Here is a 27806-nt window from a genome sequence, read left to right as displayed (position 1 = left end):
TATTTGGAGCTATCAACAACCCACAGCTTGAGCTCCCCTCTTTTGGGGCTGGGTGCGTTTGAACAGGACCAAGATGTACACCAAAGTCTGGGTCCAAAAGCAGATCAGGCAAAGACTCAAAGCACTCTGAAGTCTGCTTCTGCCTACAGGCTGATTAATCTGGTTCTATTAATGAGCCTCAGGCTGTAGAAACTCCACAGGGTTGGGTGACTGACTATTATCAGTCTCTTAAGGAGCCTCGGGCTTTAGAAACTTCTTAGGGTAGGGGGAGAGGTTTTCAAGCAGTGTGGGGCAGTTGCTTACCCCCCAGGCAAGAGCAGCAAAATTTCTGCCTGAGAAAGATGTCCTCTGCAGTATGGGGGAATGACTCGGCACAGGAATCCAGAGGGGTGCCCTCTGAGCTCTACCTCCAGAGCCCACAACCCGAGATTCTCCTCACAGAGCTCTAGTCCACTCTGCCCTCCCTCTACTGGAGCCCACTGTATGTAGCTGCACATGAAACTTTGTATATTGGCTCTTTAAGAGGGTGCGTGCATTTCCAGCCATCTCTCCCTGGCAGGCAGAAACCCTGCTGGTTTTCACAGCCACATGTTATGTGGGCACCTTTCTCAGTTCTGGTGCTCTTGGCTGGGAAGCCCAGCCTGGGGCTTAGCCCCGAGAGTCATCCACAGTGGGAACCCCGCACAGTTGAGATATCCCTCCAGACCTTTAGCTGCTGCCTGTGGGAGCCCAGCAAGCTCTTTCGCACCTCCCTACTTCCTTCCAGTCTCTGTGTGTTCTCCACGTTTCCTCTTTGGTCATGAGGGTGCTCTTCAGCTAGTCTTCAGTCTTCAGGGTAGTTTTTCTGTATTTTAGTTGTAATTCGTTTGGTCCCAGAAGAGTATCAGTGTAGCTTCCACTAAGTCGACCTCCATCTTTAATCCTTTCCCAGTATGATGTTAAAGTACCCTACTGTGACTGTATTGCTGTCCTCCAGAAGCTTTTTTTTCCAGCTTCTGTGAGTCTTTTGTTCTGAAGTTGGTCTCTTGTGACAGCACATATTTGGGTCCTGTTTTCTTATACATTCAACTACCCTATGTCTATTTATTGCAGCATTTAATCCATGTATATTTAAGGTTATTTTTGATAGGTATTTATCTATTGCCATTTTAATTCTTTATGCCTTTGTTTCCCTCTCTCTATTTCTACTTCTTATTACATCAGTCCCTTTAACATTTCTTGCAATGCTTGTTTGGTGGTGATAAACTCCTTTAGCCTTTTTTTTCTGGGAAGCTCTTTATTTCACCATTTGTTTTGAATGATAGCCTTGTTGGATAGAGTAGTCTTGGTTTCAGATCCTTGTTTTACATTACCTTGAATATTTCATGCCATTCCCTTCTGGCCTTTAGAGTTTCTGATGAGAAGTCAGCTGACAGTCTTATGGGAGCTCCTTTGTAGGTAACAGATTGCCTTTCTCTTGCTCTCTTTAGGATTCTTTCTCTTGAACTTTTGGCATTTTAAGTATGATGTGTGTGCCCAGGTGTGGGCCTCTTTGGGTTCCTCTTGCTTGGGACTTTCTGTGCCTCCTGAACCTGTGTGATTTTTCCTTCACCAGGTTAGGGAAGTTTTCTGCCATTATTTCTTCAAACAGGCTCTCTAACCCTTGCCTACTTTCTACCTCTTCTGGCAGTCTTATGATGCGAATATTGTTACATTTCATTTTGTCCCACAGCTCCCTTAAACTGTCCTCCTGTTATTTCTTTTTCTTTTTTTCTTTGTGGTTCTGATTGATTTTTTTCTACCCTGTCTTCTAATTCACTGATCTGACTCCCAGCTTGCCCTAATCTACTCTTTATTCCTTCCAGTGTATTTTTTATTTCTACTATGTCATTCTTAATTTTCTTCTTAGTTTCCATATATTTTCTCATGCTGTTGAGCACCCTTATAATCAGTATTCTGAACGCTGTATCTGATAGATTGCTTATCTCCATTTCATTTAGCTCTTCTGGAGAATTTCTAACTCTTCTATTTGGGGCTTATTTTTTTGTCTCCCCATTTTGGCTGCCTGTTTTGGGTTTGTCTCTATGTATTAAGTAGATCTCCTAGGACTCTCAGTCTTTTAGATCATCTCTGTGTCAGGACAGTGTCATATGCTGTTTGTGCCTGGCCTTGAGAACCCTGTTTGAAACTTTTCACAATCCACAGCCTCTGCTGTGTATGGGTGAGTTTGGTAAGGACTAAGATGTGCACCAAGATCAGCTTTCTCCAAGCCCTGGATCGAGAAGCAAATCAGGCAAAGACTCAAAGCACCCAGAGGCTTATTGTTATTCACAAAGTCTTAATGAGCCTCAGGCTGTAGAAACTCCACAGGATGGGGTGAGAGGTTTTCCAACAGGGTGGAGCAATTGCTTCCTACTCCCACCCCCCAGGCTAAAGCTGCCTGGATAATAAATGATTTTCTGAGAAAGATGTCATCTGCCATATGGGGAAATGACTCAGCATAGAAGTCCAGGCGGGTGCCCTCCAAGCTCTATCTCCAGAGCCCGAATCCTGGATTCTCTTCACACCACTCTAGTTCCACTATGGCAGAGCCTAAGGTGAGTAGCTACACATGAAACCTTGTGCATTGGCCCTTTAAGAGGGTGCCTGCATTACCAACCCTCTCTCCCTGGCTTAAAGAAACCCTGCTGTTGCCCAGCCAGGCGTGGCTCAGCAGTTGAGCATCAACCTAGGATCCAGGTGATTGGGGTTCAATTCCCGGTCAGGGCACATGCCCGGATTGTGGGCTCGATCCCCAGTCGGGTGTGCAGGAGGCAGCCGATCAATGACTCTCTCATTGATGTTTCTCTCTCTCTCTCAAATCAATAAAGATATATTTAAAAAAAAAAGAAGAAACCCTGCTGTTTTTCACAGCCAGATGTTATATGGTTACCTTTCTGAATTCTCTTGTTCTGGGCTGGGAAGCCCAGCTTGTGGTTTAGACCCCAGAGTTCTCAGTGGTAACCTCCCACAGCTGAGATGTCCCTCCAGATCTTTAGCTGCTGCCTGCGGGAGCCCAGCCAACCCTCTTGAGCCTCTGCATTTCCTACCAGTCTCTATGTTGTCTCAGCTTTGGGTCCAGGGTTATGAGGGTGCTCTCTAGCTAATTTTCAGTTGATTATTCAGGTTTTTCTATATTTTAGTTGTAATTACAGTTTGTTCCTGGAAGAGTGTCATTGTAGCTTCTACTTAATCTGCTGCCATCTTGGAATCTCTGCTTTATATATTTAGGTGAGTTTTTTATGAGAAATAGATCCTCTTGTGGATTGATCCCTTTATCATTATTAAATATCCTTCTTTGTCTCTTGTTACAGCCCTTGTTTTAAAGTCTGTTTTGTCTGATATAAATATTGCTACCCCACCTTGGTTTTTTTGTTTGTTTCCATTTTCATGAAATATCTTTTTCCATCCCTTTACTTTCAGTCTGTGTATGTGTGTTTTGATCCGAAATGGGTCTCTTTTAGGTAGCATATGAACAGGTCTTGTTTTTTTATTCATTCAGCCACCCTATGTCTTCTGATTGGATCATTTATTCATTTACATTTAAAGTAATTATTGATATGTATGTAGTTATTGCCGTTTTAGTTTTTTTCTGATTGTTCTTTAAATTCTGTGGTGGTTTTTTTTCTTATTTTCTTTATCTTTTCTCTTGTATGTTGATGCTTTTCTATAGTGTCATGTTTGGGTTCCTTTCTCCTTACTTCTTGTATATATCTTGAAGATTTTTAGTTTATGGTTATCATGTACTTCATATATGCCAACCTATGTGGATAGCAGTCTATTTTAGGTCGATGGTTGCTTAAATTCAAACCCATTCTAAAATGACTACCATTTTTACTCACCCTCTCCATGTTTATGTTTTTGTCATTTTTTTACCTCTTTTTTATGTGTGTTTTTGTGTATTCCTTAGTTTATTGTAATTATTCATGATCTTCCTACTTTAAACCTTTTAACCTTTATTGAACTTTAGTGTTGGTTGATCCACTGCTTTTTCTAAGTGTTTGCCTTTGTCAGTGAGATTTTTTTTTTCTTTATTTTCTTATTTATGTATTTGATCTTTTTTATTTTTTTCTTATAGAAGTCCCTTTAACATTTGTATAATACTGGTTTAGTGGTGAACTCCTCTTGGTTTTTGTGGGTTTTTTTTATGTTCTGGGAAACTGTCATTTCTTCAATTCTAAATGATAGCTTTTCTGGGTAGAATAATCTTGGTTGTAGGTTTTTGCTTTTCATCGCTTTGAATATTTCATATCAATGCCTCCTGGCCAGCAAAGCTTCTGTTGAGAAATCAGCTGACGGTCTTATGGGAGTTCCCTTGGAAATAACTTACTACTTTTCTCTTGCTGCTTTTAAGATTCTTTCTTTGTCTTTAACCTTTGGCATGTTAATTATGATGTGTCTTGATGTGGGTCTCTTTGAGTTCATCTTGTTTGAGACTCTGACTTCCTGGAATCGTATGTCTATTTCCTTCACCCTGTTAGGGAAGTTTTCAATCATTATCTCTTTGTATAGGTTTTCAATCCCTTGTTCTCTCTCTTCTCCTTCTGATACCGTTAGGATGAGATTGATGTTATGCTTAATATTATCCCAGAGGTCCCCTCAAAATTATTCTTATTCTTTCTTTCCTGTGTGTGTGTGTGTGTGTGTGTGTGTGTGTGTGTGCGCTCCAGTTGGGTGTTTTTTGCTACCAAATCACTGATTTAGTCCTCTGCTTCATCTAATCTGGTGTTCATTCCCTCTAATATAGTTTTCATCTCAGTTATTCTTCATTTCTGAGTATTTCTTTTTTATAGTTTCTACTTATTTGTTTAGGCTCTCACTGAGTTCATCTATTCTTCCTCTAAGTCCATTGAGCATCCTTATAACCAGTGTTTTGAACTCTGTATCTGGTAGATTGCTTGTCTCCATTTCATTTAGTTGTTCTTCTGGAGTTTTGCCCTGTTCTTTCATTTTGGATATGTTTCTTTGCCTCCTCATTTTTACTGATTCCCTGTATTTGTTTCTGTGTATTAGGTAGATCTGCTACATCTCCCTGGCTTGGTAGGGTGGCCTTATGTTGTAGTTGTACTGTGAGACCCAGCGGTGTAGTCTTCCTGTTCACCTGAGCCTAGTGCTCCAACAGTGTCCCTTGTGTGGGTTGTGTGTGCCCTCCTGTTGTTGTGACTTGATTGCTGTTAGTGTGTCAGTGGATGGGATTGACCCTCAGTCTGACAGGCTATGAGGGCTGGCCATGACTACAGTGGACAAGCTATTGTGTAGGGGCTGACCCCACAGAGCAGGAGTTCCTTTAGTGGTGCTCAGGTGCCATCCGAGCTTGCCCTTTGAGTATATCGTTTGTGGAGCTGGTTGTGTGGTGCTCTGTTGTGGTCTGAATCTATTCACCAGGGGTGTTGGTTCTGGAGACTCTTAGGAAGGGCTCCTGTTCAGGCCAAGGTCAGCTGACATTTGTGCCCAGCTTGGGGCCACCTAGTGAAGAGCTACTAAAGTGACCTGCAGTTGGTAACCACTTGCGATGGTCTTGGAGGTCCTTAGGAGGAGCTATACTGCAAACCAAAGCTGGCTGCCACTTGTGCCAGGCTTGAGACCCTTTGGTGGGCACCACGATGTGAGCTGAGACTAGCCACTTGTGCTGGAACCCAGTTACTTCAAGCTATGTTCCAGCCAACACTCGCTGCAGCTTATGCCAGGCTAGGACTACCTGATAGGAGTTACAATGCAAGTTGAGACCGATCACCATTTGTGCTGGGCTTAGGGCCGCTTTGCAAGAGGTACGGGGCAAGCTGAGGTCAACTGTTGCTTGTTTGGGTTTTGTGGACCTTGAGAGATTTAGGCAAGTTGTCAGCATAAGCCAGAAGTAGGCTGTTCTTGTGGGAAAACTGCTGGAAGCAGCTCAGGCCAGCTGTAAGGTCTCAGGTAATCACCAGGATGGGGCAAAGTGTTAGCCAAGTTAATGGAGAGCTCAGATTTGGCACCACCTGCTCCTCAGGGCTGGGTATGGAGAGGGTTCAACAAAGGAGTGATGGTGTCTGCCAACATTTCAACCCTTAGAGAGAGCCTCCCTGACCCCTGACCCTCCAGCCCTCACACTGGAGCCCAGAGCAAGTGAGTCTGTGAGCAATCAAGTCCTTGAGTGTCTCCTTAAGGGGGAAATGCCTGGGACTCCATCATCCATTCATCTTACTCAGCCACAATCCTTCAAAACCAGGTGTCATGGGGACTGCTCTTTTCAGCACTGGTGCCCTGGGCTGGGGAGCTAGGTGTAGGGCTGGGACCCCTTGCTTCTGAGGTGGTACCTCCACATCCAAGATATCCATCCTGATTCTTAATCACATGGCAACTGCCCTTTCTTTGTCTCCACGCCTCCTGTGTCATTGTGGGTACTTTATATTCTTGGTTATTGGACTTTTCTTCAGCTAGTCTTTGGTGGTTCTCAGTGACAGTTGTCCTATAATTTAATTTTGGTGTGATCCTGGGAGCTAAATGTTTGTACACCTACTGGGCATGCCATGGAAGTCGTCATCACAAAACTGAAAGTTTTGCTTTTTCTGACAGTAAAAGTTTGAAATTACATTATATTATTAAGAAATTTATTGTGGAGCATGAAAGGTTGTTGCTTCTTTAAAACCATATTTACCTTTTATTTATTTTTCTATACATTAGTAAAATAGAAAAATGTACTATTTAACCTTCTATGGTATCTTTTTCATATTGTCTTTTTCTCATGAGAAATCAGTTTCCTCTCATCTAAGTAAGTCCTTCTATACATACTACAAACAAATATTATCAAAGGATTCTTGCATATTAATACATATGTTTCTTAAACTGACATTGAAAATTGTCCTCATGGAGACAGTACTTGCTGTTTACAAAGGCTTGACCCAAAGGTCAGAATAAACTATTTTCAGCACAGATGTAGGGAAACTTTGAGGTTACCCTCTATTTATATCCTTTATCTTTGACATCCCTGTGACATAAATAGGAACAGGTGGTGGTATCCCCATTTAACATACAGATAAACTGTGGCACAGAAGATTCATGCACCTCTTTCCAGGACTGGGCTGAAATTGAACCCCAATTTCTTGATAGCTGGTCTTGACACAGTGACAGGACCACAAATAATTTCATACATAAGTTTAAAATCACTTTAAATGAATAGTAATGTTAACTTAATATTATGAAGTACAGATTAGGTTTCAACTATTTGTACTATAGAAAATGTTTGGTTGGTTCCCTTTATTATTTTTAAAATAGTAATATTCCTTCCCCTCTTTTCTGCTTTTGCAGAAAGTAGAAGGAAGGAGGATTAGTGGATAATTGTATTGCTATGATTGCAGCACCTGTGTGTTATTTCTTTTGATTGGCTAGTTTTGTATTAAAGAGTCCTACCAGCTAAAAGTCTCCTTCATCAAATGGCTTCTTTTTATTAGCTAGTTTGGCTTGGGTGGTTTTAAATTTACAATAAAAACCTTCTTAATTCAAGATAGACTTGCACTTTAAATTTTGCTCTGAATTTGTTAGTTTACCTTTACCTGTGTATCATCTCACCCATTTCAGTTTTTTAATTTCAGTGCCAACAGCAACATGCATTTACCATAGGAATATAGCTTGGGGTATCCTGTTATGGCTAGCCCTGAAGTTGTTGTACGCCACTCAGTTTATAGGTGCTGATAACTCTTCCGTAGAGAGCTGCCTTTTGAGGAATGAGTGTCTAACTTTGTCTAACCTATTTTAGGAGATATAGGAGTTAACCGCATTGGATTATGTTTACCATTGCAGATGCTAATGGCACTGTTTGGAACTTTATCGTTATCTCAATCACAAAAAGCACCTTGTTTGTGGACTGAGGACTGTGTTTAAGTACTCAGTTTGTTAAATCTCCTTAATACTATGTTTTTGAAGTAAAAAGAGGAAAAGATTTAAGTACAATAGATTAGGTTGGTTTGTTTTAATCTTGTTCATTTATTTGGCCACATCAAACTTGGAAAATTATAAAGAATTTTTAGAAACTTAATTACTGTAGACTCTAATTATTTACTAGGCTAGCAGTGCTTTCTGAAAATACCCCCCAAAAAGAAAACTTCAGACATTAGCCTGCCTAATTTGTGATAAGTGCTATAGCTTTTCACTTAAATTCAATCATTAATGATTGTTTCACTCCTTAAAAATTGTTTTAGAAAGTATCATTTTCACTAACGAAGATATTTTGTAATTTTATTAAATACATCATGTGTTTTTATATAAATGAATATATTATATATGGATAATTTTAGCTTATATAGCTTTATGTTAGTTTCTTCAGAATTTTATAAGTCTTTTTTTGTATAGCGAAGTAGAATTACACTCCAAAATATATTTTATCTAGATAGTCATTTCTTGCTTTAATAAATTTCACTACATTGAAAATATCCTCCTGCTTTAGGAATATTTAACATTTGCTTTCTTTATGCTTAATTTTTGTGTAAACTCTAAATATAATAAGATAAAGTAAAATATTTCATTTATAAGCCCTCTGAAAGTAGAGCATTTTAAAAGCAGGTAGGTGTCTCCACCCTACTTTTCATGAAGCATTTTACCCATTCAAACAGACTTTTAAAAACAGCTTGTTTTGATAGCAAACTGTTCTCCTGTGGGCCTTCAGCCTTTGCTTCCTGGCAGCACCTTTGGTGCGAAAAGAGAGTGATCAATTGGGAGACTATCAGTGCCAGCATGCATAGAGTGATAAGTTAACACACCACTGGGAATTTCTAGGGCCCACCAAGATACTTCACTTCTAATGTGCTAACAAGCTCATTTTTCTACCTCTTGCCTCTTCAGTTATTTTTTTTCTCAGAAGAGCTTAGAAGTTGAGTGCATCAGGCATAATGAAAAGCTCTGTAGGAGGGAGAAGCAATAACCCCATTTTTCCCTTTTCAGCCAAATAGAAAATTAGTTTCTGGTAATACACAAAGGCCAGTATTTTTTGTACAAGGGGCACTGCTGTGAATCAAAGGACTCTATTAACTGCAGAAAATTCGGCAGCTGTGAATCTCCCCCAATGAAAAAAGTACTTTCCAACAAGTTGTGAGATATGTGGTATTATTTAGATTGAACCATCAGTTTCATCCCCTTCCATTTCTAACCATATACCTGTTAGAAGTGCCGTGTATTTCTTTCCTGTTAGCACTCAAAAATGTCTATATGATTCCATAAAATCCTTACCGCTGATCATTTTAATATAGCATCTTGTCCTGTTGCTACCCATTTCAGAAGTAAAATTATTTTTAAGTTCAGCCTCAGTGTGCAGAATTGAAAATAGTGGATGGCAAGGAATTGGAATTCAGATTATTTCAATGCATAAAATAAATTGTAATACAAGGAGAAAATACTCAAGCCATTTAGAGGGCAAAAGATATCACAATTTAGGTCAAGTACCTATTGAATATAGTCTTACCTTTACTCTTACGCTTTTTTCCCTCTTCATAATAACCTTTTGTAAGTAGAACTGGCTATGGTATCTCCCATTGAATTAGAATTTTAAATTATTTTCCCCAACTTTTTTTTCTTGGTCTTGGTTGTAGACTTGGGCTACAATTTTAGAATTGTAGAACTACAGTAATTGAAATGTAATTTTTTTAAAAAATAAGAAATTTTGAGGAGAAAATATTTAAATGAGTTTCAGAAAATCAGTGGGGAGAAAAAACAATAGGCAAATTTTTATTATTCTTTATACTTATTTAAATGTCTTATGTAAAGCCCATCAACAGAGCATATTGAGTGCAGCAGGAAAACTTTTGAAAGTTGTAGAAGAAAGGTTAACTGATTTCTCAGTTCAGGAACTATACGACATGAAGTCAGCATGTGAGTTTTTCCTGATAATTGTATGTTGCTGCCTGCTGCTCTACATTTTGACAGCCATTTCCATAGTTGCTTTCGTGAACAACAGAAATATTCTCTCTCTTTCTCGCCCTCTCTGTGCTAACAGCACAATCAGGCCTGCTGAAACAGGAAGCCTGGAGTGGGTTGTTCAAAAGCAACAACACTTCAAGGTACTGGTTGCTTGTCAATAATATCAGAGAAGAAAATGTGGTGAAAGGGAAGTACAGTGTTTTTCTGTCAGTGTCAGTGCCCTGTAGATGCTTTGTTAGACAGTATTTAGGAGTCCCGTGGTCTCTTTGCAAATATTCCTGCTTGTTTCAGTGTTATAATTGACTAGGTATTTTTTTCCTGACATACAGATTCAACTATGTATTTATCTTAACCGCATGGAGTTATTCAAGGATTACAGCAACAGTAGTCTTCCATTCAAAATGAGGACAATTGTTGGGAAAATGCAAAGATTTTAGAAAAAAAAGGAAGATATGCAGGAATTTTTCACAATAAGTCTTTACAAATGAAAAATATAGAATTTCAGACATGGTATTTTAAGCAGCATTATAATATTTATTGTGTGGCTTTTCAGAGTAAATCTGAAGGGGTCAATGGGGAAAGAAAGGGGAACATCTGTAATACTTTCAACAATAAAGATAAATTTTTTTTTTAAAAAAAGATAAGATGAGCCTAGGCTGTCTTGATAGCAGTTGAATCCTTTCTCGGGTAAACTTAACTTTCTTTCTTCCAACAGTTCAGTATTATAATTATTTTCTCATAAATGTCTCCCTATTAAGCTGCCACTTATAGTGGTACCCTGAAGTGTAAACATGTTAAAAACCATATTTTTACTCTTTAAAAAGCCATAGTTTTAATATATGCAAGAATAGTTTAATGAATCATTGTATTTATGAAGAACTGATGGCTTAGTAATTATAACTGATGGCTTAGTAATTAAAGTCCTTTTTGATGAGATCTATTCTTTTCCAATGTAAGCTGCACTTAACTTCATCCTTAACTGAAGAAAATCAGCTATGAAGAGAGAGCGCGATACCTGCAAACAATTGTCCAGCACCATTTAGAACCAACAACATTTGAAGATTTTGCAGCACAGGTTTTCTCTCCAGCTCCCTACCATCATTTACCATCTGATGCCGGTAAGATTAAAAGCGAGTATTAGTTACTTGTCATTATTTGAACTTGAAATGCAATACCCTTTTGTTCTAAAAACTCTTAAAATAATGGGAAACTTGCTCAAATAAGATTTGTTTCAACATTGAAATACAAATATTTTTTATTATTATTTAATATTTGAATCTGGCCTATAAGTTTGATTTATACTTTCTTTTACCTAAATGGAGTTCGTTTGAAAGTCAACAGTCTTCATAGAAGTACATTTTATCTGAGCTAATGGGCAGTGACTGCTGTGTTTCATGGAATCATTACTGAAGGGAGTATCTGCGAAAGAGACACAGGTTGAGTGTGCACTCACCGTCAGCTTTAGAGGATCGAATTTTATGGCCAAGAATATTGCCTTATCTCTAATTTTACAAATAAAGTTAAATGGTCTAGATTTAAAAGTACTTAAAACAGTTAATTATTTTATAATATTTAAAGATTATAAGAGGGTACTGCATTTTTACTATTAACTAATTTTGAAGAAATCAGTAAAAAATAAATGACTCATGGCCTTCCTATTCTGTAATACTTTGCACTCCTTATGATTGTTTCATTTATTTTATTTTCCCTCTTTAGATCATTAAATATCAGTTCTGTTTATCCAAAGGTAAGACAAAGTGTCAACCAAAACATTCTTTGTTCTTCCCCTATTTCCTTTTTTTAAAATTAGCAAGCACTAAGCTTGTAACTCAGACAGTAAGCAAACTTAACACTGCCCTGGTTCATACTAAACATTTCAGAAATGGTCACTAAATTTTTTCCAGAATTATACTTACTAACCCAAGTCTGCATGAAACACTAACTCTGGTTCTGGGATAAAAAATAACTAATAATAAAACTCTTGGTTGAAATTAGTTACACCTTGTTGTATTGACCTTTGTTTCTCAGCATGAAAAAGTAGTACTACTGAACTGAAATGGTATGTCTTTGTATTTTATAATGTGTTGCATTTTTATTGAATATCTTAACTCATCAAATAACTGTTCTGTGCCTTACACTGTAGTAGGCACCTAAAATACAAAGATGACTATTTTAATGGTGTTCAAATGAAGCAAGAAAAGAGAATATAATATACTTGAAGTTCATTATAGTAACACTTCAAATTCTCTAAGTTTTCTTTATATTAAATAAGTTTAAAAGGCACAGTATTCCTTTTCTTGCCTGATTTATTTGAAAAAAATTACTGTAATTCTCAATTGAGGTTTAGTCAAAATTAAAGCTTCCATTTATGTCATCATTTAATTGGGCATTATAAAAATAATTGTACCTAAAATCTTAGAGCCCTTTTGATTAATATAGAAGACTTAGCAATGATAAAATTGCATTAAGACTAGGTTGAATCTTTTGAAAGAGATTAAAAAGTCTAGGATTCACTTCAGTGGATTGATACTCTCTAAAACTACTCAATTTGGCATAAAGATGGTAGAAGAAAGATATTAAAAGTAAAGTAATGAACAACAAATTACAAACTAGTTAAGTATACCTGGAAATGTCATTTTTAATAATAAAGAATATCTGATAGACTATTAAAATAGATATGAGTAATACTTTTGTGTATCACATAGCCGAGCTATAATTTTCACAACTGAAAAATACTGATAATGGGACGACATTCAGACTAACTTTTCCCCTTAAATGTATAGAGTATCAATTTCATGTTGTAGTTGTTTGCAAGCTGGAGTCCTTCACATTCCTCTTCCTCATATTCCTTTCTATTTTGCATATTATCCCGCATATTTCGCCAGATACATAATATGGGAAGTCAGTAGGAGGCTCACTTTCTGAGGCTTTCAGTAACGGATGATAGAGCAACCAAGTCAAGGCTCCCCTGGCTTATTTTTTAATGTATTTCAGTATCTTATTTATTCTGCAACTTGTTAACATAAAATTTAAAGTTATCTAAATAGTAATGAAAATGTGAGTTTTAACATATACCTAATAATAAGTGCTAAAAATTCTTTCAGTTATATTTTTTTGGGGGGGTGCAGTGAAGAAGGAAACAATACAGTACAAAACAGCTCCATTGCGATACAGCCCGGCTGTGAAGACAGCACAGCTGTAGAACGTTCAGTTAATTGCTTTAAATTATCTTTGCCTTTAGGAACCATTAGAAGCAAACATTCTAATTTTTAAGAGGTTGTTTTAGCCTGTAAATAACTTGGGCCAGTATTACCAAATACGTTTTTATATGGTTTTTTTTGCAGACTTTATAGTCATTAAAGATAGAAAGTTTTAGCAGAATGGTTCTCAGTTCAACACAATATAAAAATGAAATATTTACTTCTACAGTGACAAAAACATTCTGTTATCTGATGAATGATTTATTTTTTTCTTCCAATTGCCTCAAATTTTTATTTTTCTGTCCTAAACAACCCCATACATATAGAACTCCCTTTAAAGTTATAAGTCAAAATGGGAGAGAGACCACATGAAATAAACCATATAATAGCAATATGGACCTGACTTACAGAAATTACATAACAATGTGAAGTTTTTTTGGTTCATTTTTACTTTTTAACATATGATAAAATTTGCCACATTGAGGAAATGCATTTATAATTGCAAGTGAAAATCAGCTTTAAATATCCTATGCATACTCCATGTATATAAAATACTACTAATCAATACTAATGCAATAATTTGAAATTAAGCTTAAAGTAATGCCAATATGATAAACATATAAAGAATATATTTCTAACCAATCCTATAATATAATTTTATTTGGTGGAATAGTGTGGAAAAATACTATTTTTTAAGCTGACAACTTGATTTAAGATTATCTAAAACTAACTTTCTGTTTAACAGTAATGTACCAAATGTGATGACATTGAAATACAAGAGAGGGTTTTTAAATATAATTTTTAGTGTTATTTAAATAGATATGAAAAACATTTTTGGTATATCATAGTTGATCCATAAATTTCATAACTGCGTTTTCTCAAAATGGACTCTGTGGCAGTAGACTGATACTTAAGGGAAATTATTTTTATCCCTTAGGTCATGGAGGGGAGATATGGAAGATCAACAAAGTGTGACATCACAATAACTACATTAAAACATGATTAGATTGTTCTTGTCCCTTATTTTTTTAAAAATTACAGGAAAAAAAACCTTTATCTTTGTCAGGCATGTGTGTGGAAAATATCAAAAGTTTTAAAGTGATCTTTTTTAACTTTTTTTATATTCACGAGCACCTCTCCTCTGACTCTAAACTTTAAAATGAAATGACTCCTCTTCTTGGCCAAATTACCTTGGTAGTTCAAAATCTAGATATTTTTCCCTAATAGCACATTGTCTTTTCAAATCAAATTTTTTTTTACTAAAAGAAATTATGGAACACCAGTAAGAAACTGGATTTTTTGCTGAAAATACACAGTAAATATTGTCTTTCTCAATTTCAGCATTAAAAATAACACCCATTTTTATCCAGTATTGTCGTCTTCAGTATTATTAGCCATAAATATTTTTAATGTTTATTGTGTAGTATATCTAGAAGTACCTCTAATATCCCATTACTTTAATTGAGCTGATAGATAACTCCCTTTGGATTTATTGTTCTTCTGCAAATAAAGTTAGAAATTTTAGTACTTTAAAAATTAAAGGATTGATTGGTGGTTGATTCTCTATGTATGAATATATACAAATACACACATAAATATACATACATCTATACCTACATACAACTGTGTAATTACCTTTAGAAAACTTATAGGCTCATATTTAATATATCTTTATTGATTTCAGAGAGAGGAAGGGAGAGAGAGACATAGAAACATCAATGATGAGAGAGAGTCATTGATCGGCTGCCTCCTGCACACCCCCTACTGGGGATCAAGCCTGGGCATGTGCCCTGACCTGGAATCGAACCATGATCTCCTGGATCATAGGTGGACGCTCAACTGCTGAGCCACACTGGTTGGGCTAGGCTCATATTTAAATAAGTATTTTTAAAATTAGTAATAAGATTCAAATATTTCTATGTATGCTATCAAAGTAAGAGTTAATCTAGATAAGAGTGATAATGAAGAACTAGGATAGCATCGAATCTTTCTTCATTCTAACCTATTTACTATTATTTCACAAAATCCCATGTAGATGGGATAGCATTATGATGGTCAGATCCATCTCTTTGAACCTTTGGATGGAACGAATCATCAAAATTTAGCCATTGCTTTAGGTAACCATTTAAGATCAGTGTCCTTCTTTAAAAGTTATTTTACATTTTCCTGTCTAGGCTCTGAAAGAATATATTTTAGGTCCTCAGAAGATAGATAGATATATAATCTCCTAAGTAATATTTGTAAATACCAACAGGAAAATCAGTTTCTTTCAACATATAGCATAAACTATAAATTTGTTTACTATGTTTTTAAAAACAGATTCCTAATCATATTTATCACTAGGTTAGCCTAAAATTATAAACAGCCAATTGTATTATGTTTTCAGCAGTATTTTGAGCTTGAAAATTGGCTTATATGTTCTTGACCAAGAGTCAAATAATATCAATCTTAAATAAAGTCCATTAACCTTTTGTGACAGTAATTAATAGGTTCAGTTTCCACATACCACATTCATTCAGAGTACATTTTTTTGTAATGATAATAGTAAAATAATAATAGTGCCAGGCACTATGTTAAGTACTATATATGCATTCTCTCATTTAATCTTTATGGCAGTTCTGTAAGATTTAAAAGAAAAAGCTTACCCAGTGTCACCTGGTACTTGTTAAAGCCAGAGTCTGACTTCAGAGTCCATGATCTCAGCTCTTATAATTACCCATTTTTTCTAAATATTTTTAACCCCTTCTTGCTGTTGAAATTGCCCAATAACGTGTCATATTTACAAATTTGAAATTGTTAATATTAAAAATTTTTATTTGAAAGGCTCTACTTTTCTACTCATTGAAAAATTTCTTTTTTAAAAAAGAGTTTTAAGGTTGCCATGGAGAAGTATGGGCTTTGAAATCAGACTGATCTGGATTAAATCCTAGTTCTGCTGTTTTATTATCTGCATGATCTCACATAAATTAATCTATCTTAAACCCAGTTTTTCCATTTGTAAGGAGATAAAATATGACAGCCTTAGACTAATATGTTCTAAGTCTGCAATAATGGTAGTTCTTGAATATGTTAAAATGATACCATTCGTTTGCCTATATTTCTGTGCCATTTTATTTTAAATGTGTTATTTCCTTTATGACATTCATTGGTGAACCCATGCTAATCTTAATCACTTAATAACTCCTTTAACAACATTAAAGCAGTAATATTATTTGGGTAGTCTGCATCTTTTAATATAAGGTTGTATTTTATAGGAATATCAGCATAAGAGTAGATAAATTCTTTAATGTCCCCAAAACTAAACTTATCAGTATGTTGTATTCTCCACATTTCAATAATTATATTTTATAAGTGATCATTTTCTTCAAAAGTATTTCTAATTTATATATACTTTTTAATCCTCATCTGTTCTTATTCAAAGTCTATTAATTTTCACTCTTAGCTGTTTAGCAGCCTTATTATAGGGCTTCACTTATTGTGTACCTGCTCTGTGCCAGGATCTTTGCATATGTCATCATTCATCCCTCACAGTTTTGCAAAATAACTAGTATTGCCTTCATTTTCTTACAAATAAGAAAACTGTCTCCTGTCAGTTTGCCCAAGATCCAGAGCTATTAACATGACAAACTTGGCATTTAACCGATGTCTGTCTAACCCATGACCATGCTTCCTAACACATCACATTGCCTCTTAGTTCAGTATTAATTGGAATTGCTTTCAGAGTCACAATTATTTTTAAAGGCTATATTTACCCTCTAACTTTAGCAGTTTTAAACTGGTCGTACCTGGCAGCAAGCAGTACAAAGCCACAATAAATTATTCATTAAGTTCCCTTATATAATCTGTATAGATTCCCACAGTCATATTTGTCATGTTACATGTATTTGTAATAATAGTTTATTGTAATCTATGTACAATATATGAGTCAATTTATTATACCATTAAGATATAGACACAGTCTGTGTGAGTACTATACCAGTGTTAGTAACAGAAGATGCATCAATGTAAGAGCCCATAGTAGAAATATAAGAGTCCTATTAATAGTAGAAATAAATTAACATTCTTTATGACTCAGGTGCTATAAATCAGTCCTTCGGCAGAATAGGATGTGAAATAAGTGTAGGTATCACTGTATTCTTTATATCTAAAATTGAGATCTAGTCTGGCCAGCGTGGCTCGGCAGTTGAGCATCGACCTATGATCCAGGAGATGGAGGTTTGATTCCCAGTTAGGGCACATGCCCAGGTTGTGGGCTCGATCCCCAATAGGAGATGTGCAGGAGGCAGCCAATCAATGACTCTCTCGTCATTGATGTTTCTCTCTCTCTCTCTCCCCCCCCTTCCTCTTTCTGAAATCAATAAAGTATATTTAAGAAAAAAAAAAGGCCTTTCTTTAAAAATAAATAAATAAAATAAAAATAAAATTGAGATCTAGCCCTGTCCAAGTAGCTCAGTTGGATAGAATGTCGTCCCAACATGCCAAGGTTGTGGGTTGCAGCCAATGAATGCATAAATAATTGGAACAACAAATTGGTGTTTCCTTCTCTCTCTCTCTCTCTCTTTCTCTCTTTCTCTCTTTCTCTCTCTGTCTCAAATCAATTAGTAAATAAATTAAAAATATATATGTATTTGTAAATAAAATTGAGATCTGTCTGCTTTAAATTATTTATAGAGTTTGAGTATGCTGAGTATATACCATAAATATTTGCTAAAATGTGAGGAGGTACTCATAGCTACAGACTAAACACACTAAAAAGCCTGATTTGACTCAGTTTACTAATGGGGGGATTTCATGCTGAAGGCAATAAGGGAGACATGGGAATTCCTGCCTTTGGGAAAAATATTCTTTGAATTTGGCCTACTCTAAAGCAGTGCTCTCCAATAAAACTTTCTATGATGATGAAAATATGCTGTATCTGCACTGTCCAGTATGGTTGCCACTAACCACATGTGGCTGCTGAAGACTTGAAATGTGGCTAGTGCACTGAGAAGCCAAATTTTTATTTTTATTTAATTTTAATTAATGTGGCAGCTATGACTAATGTGGGGCTCTAGAGATTCTATGCCTGAGGGATCAGGATAGCATAGCCCCAATACAATAAACACTTTGAAAGGTAGATGTTTATAGCATCTCTCATAGACAATTTTTTTTCTTCTCTTTTTTCCTATTTGAACTTGTTAGTTGGTAAGTATAACATTTGAATTTACAAAGCATTATCCATTGTGAAACATCATCACTCTAACACATTGCATGACCAATTGTATTTCATATTAAAAACCTGATTACTCTCTTCTCTGCTCCTCAGTTAACACCTGTAAAATTCTGCACTGTGTCTCTCATATCTGTTATCTATCTTCTCTTTTGTTTTCGCACTTCTGCTCGCTACTCCATTTCTTCATTTACAACAAAGAAAGAAATGCAGTGATAGTTCTCTTCCTCCCAAAACCTCCACTAGAAAACATTGGCCATCTCAAGGTAAATAGCCATGGGAAGGCCGGGAATAATATGCGTCACCAGAAAAGCATGAGCTACTGCTCTTCATTTTCCTTCTGCCATCCATCTGCAGTGCTTTCCTAAAAAGGGCCATGGGTTCATATTCTCCTCTAGTTTTTCCAGTATCAACCAATTCAGATCTTCAGGAAGAGTAGAGGTGAACAGAAATATATTTCCTCCTTTCTCCTTGTATTTTGAAGGTCAACCTTATTTTAGTTAGAAAGAATGTTGGAGAAGTTACTTTGGAAAGCAGGGCAGTTGACCTGGATTATGAATAAAAAAATATTTTTTGACAATGTATGTTTGTCCATAAATATAACAAGAACATTTGGCCTTAAAATTATTTTGAAGTGTTCTACCAAAGCATTAAGGGCTACATCTCAATAGGACCTGTATCCCTATTGAATGGTCTGTGTTGCCTTATAAATATTCGTAACTTCAGTTTAGGCACAAATGTTTTATTGTATGGAAGTGCTAGTATAATTATTTCTGAGCTTGAAGTGTCAGTGAGGTGCTACATTGGCTAACAAATATGCCAAAGGTTTCCCTACAGAGTAAGGAGATGTGTAAATTTAAGCCTGCAACCTGTATGATGTGTGTCTGTCTGCTGTGACACACATAAAGAAAATTTTCATGTATACAGGACCCAGAAAATCTGGGTTAAAGAGCTTCAAAATATACAGAACTTTTAAAACTTTGTTATTCTATTATGTTTGCTGATTTTGTTTTTGGTTTTTTTTGAAGGGCTTTTATTTGTAATGTAATTTCTTATTCATTCAGAAAATATTTGAGAGCCTATAATGTGCAAAGTTCTGTAGAGTTGCTGTCTATTAAAGAATCATAATTCATGGAAATAAAGTACAGAGGTGAAGAACTACTTTGTAAATGACACAAAGAATTTTCTAATTTGAACTTGCTTTGCTTCTTACCTATTTGCTAGGACTGGATAATGTAATTGCAAAACAGAAAAGAAAAGCATTGCTTATCTCTTCTAAATTGCGACGTTGTGAGGGGTCAGTTTGTCTTTCTGACTGACTTTCACATGCGAGTTCGTGCCCTCTTCCTTCCCTTCTTGAGAGCAGTTTTAACGCCCAGCATGTATAATGGTCTCATAGTGCTGAACTCCTTTTGGAACTGATCGGTACCGTTATTTTCAAGTTTAAGCAGTGAAGGCCCTTCTCTTGGTTATACCCTATGCCGTAGAGATAGGAATTGGTCCTTCTTACCCGCTCCTTAAGCCCCTCCTGCATGCTAATAGTGCTTTGGATCCCTGTCCTTTCTGGCCCAAAGGTTTTGCTTCCCATTGCTTTTTCTGGAGAGTTCTGTGCTTGGTTCTGGCTCTGGAAATAAGGATTGGCGCTTTCTTGCTAATACGGCATGAGCCTCCAGGTCATTCGGTTTTAAATAAAATATTAGTAGACTGTTGTAACAAGCAAGTTTTTGGGGCTTTTTCCTCTCAAACGACCTCATTAAAGGTTGGGATTCTTTGCTACAGATCAGTAGTGAAAGGTTTTTTATGGGATGAGAAGCTGGGTAACCTGACTAATGCTCTTGGTTTTTCCCGCAGGCTCCTACCCAGAGATTCTACCCAGTGAAACTCCCACAGCAACGCAGGTAGATGGGGCTGACCTGGCCTCTCCAATGTCTCCTCGAACTAGCAAAAGCCGTATGTCCATGAAGCTGCGTCGTTCCTCTGGCTCAGCCAATAAATCCTAAGGAGACAGCAGCCCAGCAGAGATCAGCAGTAGCCACCTTAGCATGAACATAGTGTTAACTCTTTCGGGCCCTTATGTTTGCCATAACATGCATGTTCCTTCTGAACATTTATTGTAAAAACAAACAAAAAACACTGGATTTAAATAATTTGTAACTTAATATTTCAGATTTGAGTTGTTTATTCAGTTGGTTTTCCCCCCCACACTCCAAACTGCCTGGGGGGTGGGGCGAGTTTTATTTAATACCCCTTCACCTTTCTAGATAATTATGTCTAAGAAGTTTTACTTTTAATTTCATGATTAACTTTGAACCAAAATATAATTGGACAGCTAGTCTCATTATTTTATTTATCATGCCCCTTTGCAACTTTATGGGCTCAGTAAATATCTAATTTTAATTACAAATGTAAATTTTTAAATGGAAGCATTTGTAAAGTTATAGCAAAAGTTGCAAATCTGTTAATACACAGGATGTGTATGGATTACTTATGTTATGAAAATAAAACACAAAATAAATGGTCTTTTCTTTAGCATCTCAAATTCTAACTGAAATAATTTTAGTGTTAACTTTTTCTTCCCGAAGCAATGCCTCGTTTCTTGGCTGTGTGGTGACTCCATAACATATCTAATAACCAGAAAATCACTGTGCTGAACTTTGATTTATGTTTAGCTTCAATATTTTTCTAATGTTTTGCTTTTTAAATGGTATCACTGTTAAATGCCATTTTTTTTTTAGATTGTGGCCCTTTATTATTAGCTGGTGGATCCTGGTGTATCTGTGTTCTTTCTTAAGTACCAAAAAGAGGGAACTTGGGAGGAAGAAAGAAAAGAAGGAGAACACTTTTCTGATATAAATGTGTTAATTATGTGTATTTTTTAAAAAAGGAACATGACCTGGGAGTCTAAATTAAATCTAATATTGTTAATACTGAACTTGCAGATGCAGGTTGGTATACATTCCACTCTCCAGAAGTATTTTCCTACAGTAGATAAGCTGCTCACATTCTGCTCTTATTTTGTTTTGAATGGGCATCTCCTAAGGAAATGTAGCATGACATTGGTACTAACTGCATGTGTAAATACATCATACCAACAAACTATAAAATATAAATTATGTATTATCATTCATGTATCTACAAATTTGTAACAGTGAAAAATATATATATGGTATTTAGTAATACAATAAAAATATTATCACTTATGTCCATTAGTGTTTTGTCTTTTATGTATTTTCAGATTTAATAATCAGGGCTATATGATTAATGGAGAGATGTGAAGCATAAACCTAGATTATCATAATGAAAAGTGGGTTTGAATTTTCAGGATACACCCCTAACTTATTTCTCAAGGATCCTAATATAGTCACTAAAAATGCTGGAAATTTTACATCTTCATAAGAGCTGGCCAGAAACTTCACTCAGTGCACTTCTTTAAAGCATCAATTTATCTCAGCCTCATGCTTCTTTGATTTCTTAAATTTACTTTATAGTATACCTTCAGGAACAAAACTTTTTACAGTTTCTAAAACCTGTGCACTTGTTTTTATTTTCTTATAAAAAAATTCCTATGAAACAATGTAGAAAATAAACTAAAATTCCTATGAAAGACAATAAACAAATGACCCTTGAAACAAGATTAAGCAATACAGACAGTTTCTCACAACCAAGACGAAGAATTATAAAGAGGAAAATCAAAGTAACTGCTTACATGTTTCTATAGTGCTTTCAATTTTTTTAATGAACAGCTAATGGTTTGATGATATGTAACAAAATGGAGTGAAAATACCAGCTTGAAATAGCGAAGTTAATAAGCACAATTAACATGATTTTTTTCATCTTCAGATAACACTATTCACTAGCTTTTATAAAAAAAAAAAAAAAAAAAAATTTAAATTCTGTTGACCTTTTGGGGTGGTAAAGTGTCTTTAAAGAATAGTCCATATATCCATATATCCTTTGCCTTTTGGAGCTCTGCCTGTGCAGCCATACTTTAAAGGAAATTTTTCCATGGCATTTCCTCACCATTACATTCATTTACAAAATATAACTTCTCCTGGCTGTAATCTAAGTGGGTCACTGAAATTCTAAAGTAGAATAGTAGCTTTGGGGAGATAAGATGTAGCTTTGCAAAATAGGCTGTTTAATGGGGTTCTTAAGACAAACACAACACAACAAAGCACCAGCTATGTACATTTATTTGGTGGTAAGCATCTTACAAATACGGGCTGTCAAGCAATACTCACTCAGCTAGTGTCCCAAACTCTGGCTGTTGGGGCATGGGCACAGAATGTACACTGGATACGGTTTACAAAAAAATTGTAAGACAAGTTGCTGAAAAGAAAATACTGGATATTGAATGAATTGCCATTCACTTCCATAGTGGATTATAGGTATTAACATCTTAAGCTGAACATAGTTTAATATATAATACACGGTATGAGACTTACAACCGAAGCATTAAACAGTTCGGATGAAACCCTACCAAAACAGTTAAACTTAAGGAAATGAGTTCTATATTTCCAAAAAGCTTTTTTTTTTTTTTTTTTAAAGGTTTAAAGTATCTTCCTGAATACACAGAATAGCTAAAGGTGAGAATCTTGGGGGTACCTCAGCTCCTTCCTGTAAAGGAGCACCCTCCCCACCTCCAAACACTAACTTAAAAATGGACTAATACTGAGAAAAGGAAAACTTACAGGAAGATACCCACATCCTCCAAAAGCACAAATATCCTCTTACGTTCCTACCTACAGACACAGGTCTTGAATCTCCCCCCACCCGGTAAGTTTGGCACCAATCACAACTTTTAATTCACAGAATATACAATGCAAGGTATCTGACCCTATTGAGACAGAAACTACATAGGCGCCTGGGATGACAACAGAAAAAAAAAACACAAAAAAACTAGACATTGAGACATGCACGTATTCACTGTGACTTTCCATAGGAATTACAAGTCATAGGATTCATTTGGATCTTCAGAGTTTGGAGGGTAAGGAGGGAATCCTATTTTCTTGGGGAAAGTGAGGATTTAAAGCTGACAGTCCTTGACCTCGTGGTTACACTATCCAGACACATACCTGCTCTAGAAAGGGATTTTACATCTTGCTGTCCGCTCCTATGTCAGAACATCGACTACTGAGACTTTTAGGAGAAAAAATATAGGAAGGAAATGGGGTCAACTTGCAAGTTGAAGAAACCCCACGGAAATTCCCGTGATCTGTTTCCTCAGGGCCTGCGCACGCGATCTATCCCATCTCCGGGCCCTCAACAGCCCGGCCGCAGTGGCATCTGCAGCAGCAGTACCTGCCGACTTTCCGAGGGGTGGCACTTATTGATGTGCCGAGTCAGCCCCGGGGAGCTGAAAAAAGTGGACGGGCAGTGCTTGCACGAGAAAATTTGCTGAGCACTCCCGTCGGATGCCCCTACTGGGCTCGGAGCTTCCGGGGCTGCCCCGGCCAAAGCTGGCAGGAGCAGCTCCTCCCGGACAGCGTGCCACAGCCGGTGCTTGTCCCTGATGTCTGCGGACGGGAAGTGCGCCCCGCACAACGGGCAAGTGAAGGCCAGTGAGGCACCGCGTTCGGAGCCGAAGCCTGCGGCCGGCGCGCGGGCCGGGCCCGCCTCGTGAGTGCCGAGATGCTTGCGCAGATAGGCTTGGCGACGGAACTTTTTGTGGCAATAGGGGCACACGAAGATCTCGGGGCCCCCTACACCGCTTGCACTGCCCGGCCCAGGCAGCCGACACCCCAATATCCCCTCGGTATAGGGGACCCGAGGCAGCGGTGCCTCGAGGTGGGACAACACCTGGAGGCCCTGGGATGGGGCGCTGTCTGCGCGCGGCTCCGCCCCGGAGCTGTCCCTGGCCTGCGGGTGCTGATTTTCAGTCCGCTCTGCCCGGCTGTTCTCCTTCCCCTCCGCCAGGAAAGCGGCCACAGCCCTGGAGTCCGGGGAGGACGGAGCGGGAAGCTTCCCGTCAATCGAAGAGACCGTGGCGGCGTTGGCCACGGCGGGACGCGGCTTGTGCCAGCGGCGATGGGAGGCGAGGTTGGCTGGGCAGCTGAAGACCTTATCGCACTCCGGGCAGCGGTACTCCACGCGTACGATGCGGGAGCAGCGATGCTGGGCGAGCGCGAAGGGGTCCCCGTACTGTTCCTTGCACAGCTGGCAGATGAACTCCCCCAGCGGCGTGCGGCTGCCCCCCAGGCCCCGAGACGGGGCTCCGGGCTCCTCCTCCTTGATCTTCAGGCCTAGGACGGGGGATGTGGTCACTTCATCAGCGAAGCTCAACTTCCTCATGGCCTTTGGCTTCTTGACTCCTGCGGCCGCAGGTCCAGACACGCAGCCCGGAGGAGCCTTGGCTCGGCGTTCGCCGGCGGCGGGCCGCTTCAGGCCGTGCGCGGCGGCCGAGAGGGGCGCGGGGTCCGGATGCAGCGCGGGCTCTGGGAACGGCGCCCGGAGCGGCAGCTGGAACTGCTCCCCCGAGGTCGGTGCGGCTGCTGGTGCCACAGGGCTGGGGAAAGCGGCCACGGCAGCGGCGCCCCCGGGGAAGGACTCGGCGGACACCGGCGAGCTGAGGCAGCGTTCCAGAAACGCCCGGCGCAGCTCCACGCCCACCGGCTTCGCGGGGCTGGAGCTGGGCCTGGGACTCTCCCTGCCATCCGCCCTCCACTCTGCACCTTCCCGCCCCCCCGCCCCCGGGCTCACCCCAGCTGCCCGACAAGGCGACCCCGACAGTTCCCGGACCGCCTCCTCCTCCAGCCCCTCTCCGGGCTCCTCGGGGCTAGGGGTTGCCGCCCGCTCCGCATCCGGCCGGGGGACACTGGAAGCCTCCTGGGTGAAGGGCGGCGCCCCCTGGGGCTCCGGTAGGGGGAAGACCCGCTGGGCTAGGCGCACTCGGTACGTGCCTCCTGTCCGTCTAGTTCGCTTCACCAGGAAGCCCCTTGGCATGGTAGAGTCGGGAGCGCTCGGGGGCAAGGAGTAATAGGGGTGCCGCGGGGCCGGGAGCGGGGCAGCGCCGCAGCTACCCGAGCTTCGTTGCGGCGGTCATGCGTCCGCAGCCTTTATAGCTGAGACGCGGCCCGGGGACCGCCGGCCGCCTTCAGGCTGCACTGGCCAATCAGGAGTGGGAGCGGGCGCCGGGGGCGGGGTCTTCGCCGGGCCGGGCTCACGAGGGCCCGCCGGGCGGGCGGCGGAGCGCGCCCCTGCCGCCTCCCGGGCCGCCGCGCCGCCCAGCCCCGCAGCCGGCGGCGGGGTGCCCGCGGCGTCTCCCCCGCCGCCCAGCCGGTGAAGACGCAGGAAGGTAAGGTCCGCAGTGTGAGGAAGCCCAGCGCTCCGCGCCTCCGCCGCCTCCAGGGACCGCACTAGGAGCCCTGCTGCGCGGCCCCCTCACGGCGCCCTCGGGCCCTCGGCGCCCTCCCGCGGGCCGGGCCGTCAAATGGGATCCGGACGGAAAAGCCCCCGCCTGCCGGGGCCGGGCCGAGAGGAAGGGGCAGCGGGCAGCGGGCGTCAGGGAGGCGACCGCGCGGGCATCAGCCGGGGAATGGGTTAACGTGCTCTGCCCACCGAGCTCGGGGACGCCGGGACCGAGCGGCCGGGCTGCGCCTCCGCCGCCCTGTGCCTGCGCTCGGGGGAGCGCGTCTGCCATCCAGTATCGATCGGGACGGCGCGCGTCTGCGAGACCATGAGCATCCATCTGGGAAGAAGGGCCCTCCAGGCGGGAGAGCGTGCGTGCCGGCGAGCCCCTGGGGCTCAGGGCGCCGCCGGCCGCCGCGCCCGTCCCCGCGGCTCGTAAGTGCCCCTCCCAGATGGGAATGGGAGTGGGGCGGGGAGAGCTAGAATCTAATTTCCCACTTTCCTCGGGTAAAGTGGTTTCTCTGCTCACACCTTCCACTTGTACTACCCAGAGACATGACTTAGCGCCTCACTGGCCTGTTTAGCATGGAGTAGATGGAGTGAGAAATACTGGAGGAATCGGGATTGTGTCTGCTTCCCCTTATGTAAGTGACACTTTAGGGAAGGTGTGCTGCAGACCAGGCTCCGCAGATTTTCATCCAGCAGGCTGTAATGTGCCCAGCACTGTTTCTTAAGCACTAGAAGATATTTGAACGTTTGTAACACTGGCCGAAATGTGAAATTAGAAAATATAGGACAGGTGTATAATAATGTGCTCAAATTCATAACACAGGTACAAATACAATGTGAGAACAAGGAAGGGAAAGAACTGTGTGTTCGAGTCTCCTTACAAAACCAAATTGGAGAAACGGCCTGGGCGAGGTGTTCAGTCATCAGTAGCGCTTACTGTCTTCCTTCTAGAGAATGAAGTGTTTTTACATGCAGAGCATTATTTTTCAGCAGGTTTGGAAGTAATTCTGTATTTGTTATTTATTGACTACATGTTAGGCACTCTACTTAAGTAACCTCTAATCTTTTCACACCTGGGCACACAAAACAAGGATATATTATTACTCTCCTTTTTTGATGAAGGGATTGAGCCATAAAGAAGTTAGATAACTGGTAAGAGTCACCAAGAGCCCAGATTCAAACCAAGTAGTGGCTAATTCCAAATCTCACTGTTTCCACTACATCAGTGGCTTCAAACTATTTTTTTTCTGATCGCATCCCACAATAAGATATATATTTTAGTGTACACACATAAGTGAAACAAAAGATTCACAAAATAATACCCTTAACTAGGTGCAATGCATTTTGTTTTTCTATTAAATTCTACTTTCTTTTCTTTCTTTAATGCTGATCATAGTAAACAAATTTATTTCATAACTTACTAATAGATTAGGACCCACAGTTTGAAAAACACAATCATTATGGTATTTCCTATTAAATAGCGTGAGATCATATAAAATTAACTAAGTAAACCTGACACTTTATAATCAAAATTAATACTCTGGCCCAGCCGGTGTGTCTCAGTGTGTGAACCTCCACCCATGAACCAAGAGGTTATTGGACTCCTGGTCAAGGCACATGCCCTGGTTGTGGGTTCATCTCCAGTAGGGGGCGCGCAGGAGGCAACCCATCATGATGTTTCTCTCTCATCCATGTTTCTATCTCTCTGTCCCTCTCCCGTCCTCTCTCTAAAAAATCAATAAAAACATATATTTTTTAAAAAGTAATATTCTGAATCACTACTTAAACCAGGATTTGCACTTCTAGATATATACACAAAAGAATTGAAGACGGTCTAAAACACACTCTTGTACACTAATGTCCATTGTAGCATTATTCACAATAGCCCAAAGATGGGGGGAAAAACCTCATTGTCCATCACAGGTAATGTATAAACAAAATGTGGTATATATAGGGTGTCCCCCAAAAATGTATACACACACTTTGAATAATTATAAAGACAGTGTTTATTAAAATACATTTCATTTTCAAAACTGAGCTATCAGTTGTTACAGTGTGTATACATTTTTTGGGACACCCTGTATACAAATGATAATATTACTCAAACATTAAAAAGAATGAAATGCTGATACTTACAA

General features: G+C 39.5%; 2 protein-coding genes across 6 annotated transcripts in view; one reads left to right on the top strand and one right to left on the bottom strand.

The window, feature by feature from the left end:
* Window positions 1-21435, top strand: part of RALGAPA1 (Ral GTPase activating protein catalytic subunit alpha 1) — a 243060-nt gene extending 221625 nt beyond the window's left edge. For 3 of the 5 annotated variants that reach the window (XM_087823517.1, XM_087823523.1, XM_016198437.2), the window contains 3 exons: window positions 10897-11021; window positions 18285-18287; window positions 20164-21435. In XM_087823517.1, the coding sequence (XP_087679643.1) occupies window positions 10897-11021; window positions 18285-18287; window positions 20164-20312 (277 nt within the window). In that variant the 3' untranslated portion in view covers window positions 20313-21435. Of the gene's footprint in view, window positions 1-10896; window positions 17307-18284; window positions 18288-20163 lie in introns of those variants that run through there. The other 2 variants (XM_087823510.1, XM_087823502.1) reach the window with 2 other exon arrangements.
* A 2139-nt stretch (window positions 21436-23574) lies between these two features.
* INSM2 (INSM transcriptional repressor 2) lies at window positions 23575-25254 on the bottom strand. Its single transcript, XM_087815281.1, has one exon. It carries the CDS (start codon window positions 25252-25254, stop codon window positions 23575-23577), a length of 1680 nt encoding a protein of 559 aa, XP_087671407.1.
* Window positions 25255-27806: the final 2552 nt, after the last annotated feature.

Source organism: Miniopterus natalensis, chromosome 1 (genome assembly GCF_054644295.1).
Source record: "Miniopterus natalensis isolate mMinNat1 chromosome 1, mMinNat1.hap1, whole genome shotgun sequence".
Lineage (NCBI taxonomy): Eukaryota > Metazoa > Chordata > Mammalia > Chiroptera > Miniopteridae > Miniopterus > Miniopterus natalensis.
The sequence above is the reverse complement of the archived record's forward strand: the minus strand, read 5'-3'. Positions and strand labels throughout refer to the sequence as shown.

What these genes read in the sequence shown, in the direction of transcription:
- INSM2 (XM_087815281.1), bottom strand. Translation starts at nt 25,254, where the DNA reads ATGCCAAGGGGCTTCCTGGTGAAGCGAACTAGACGGACAGGAGGCACG.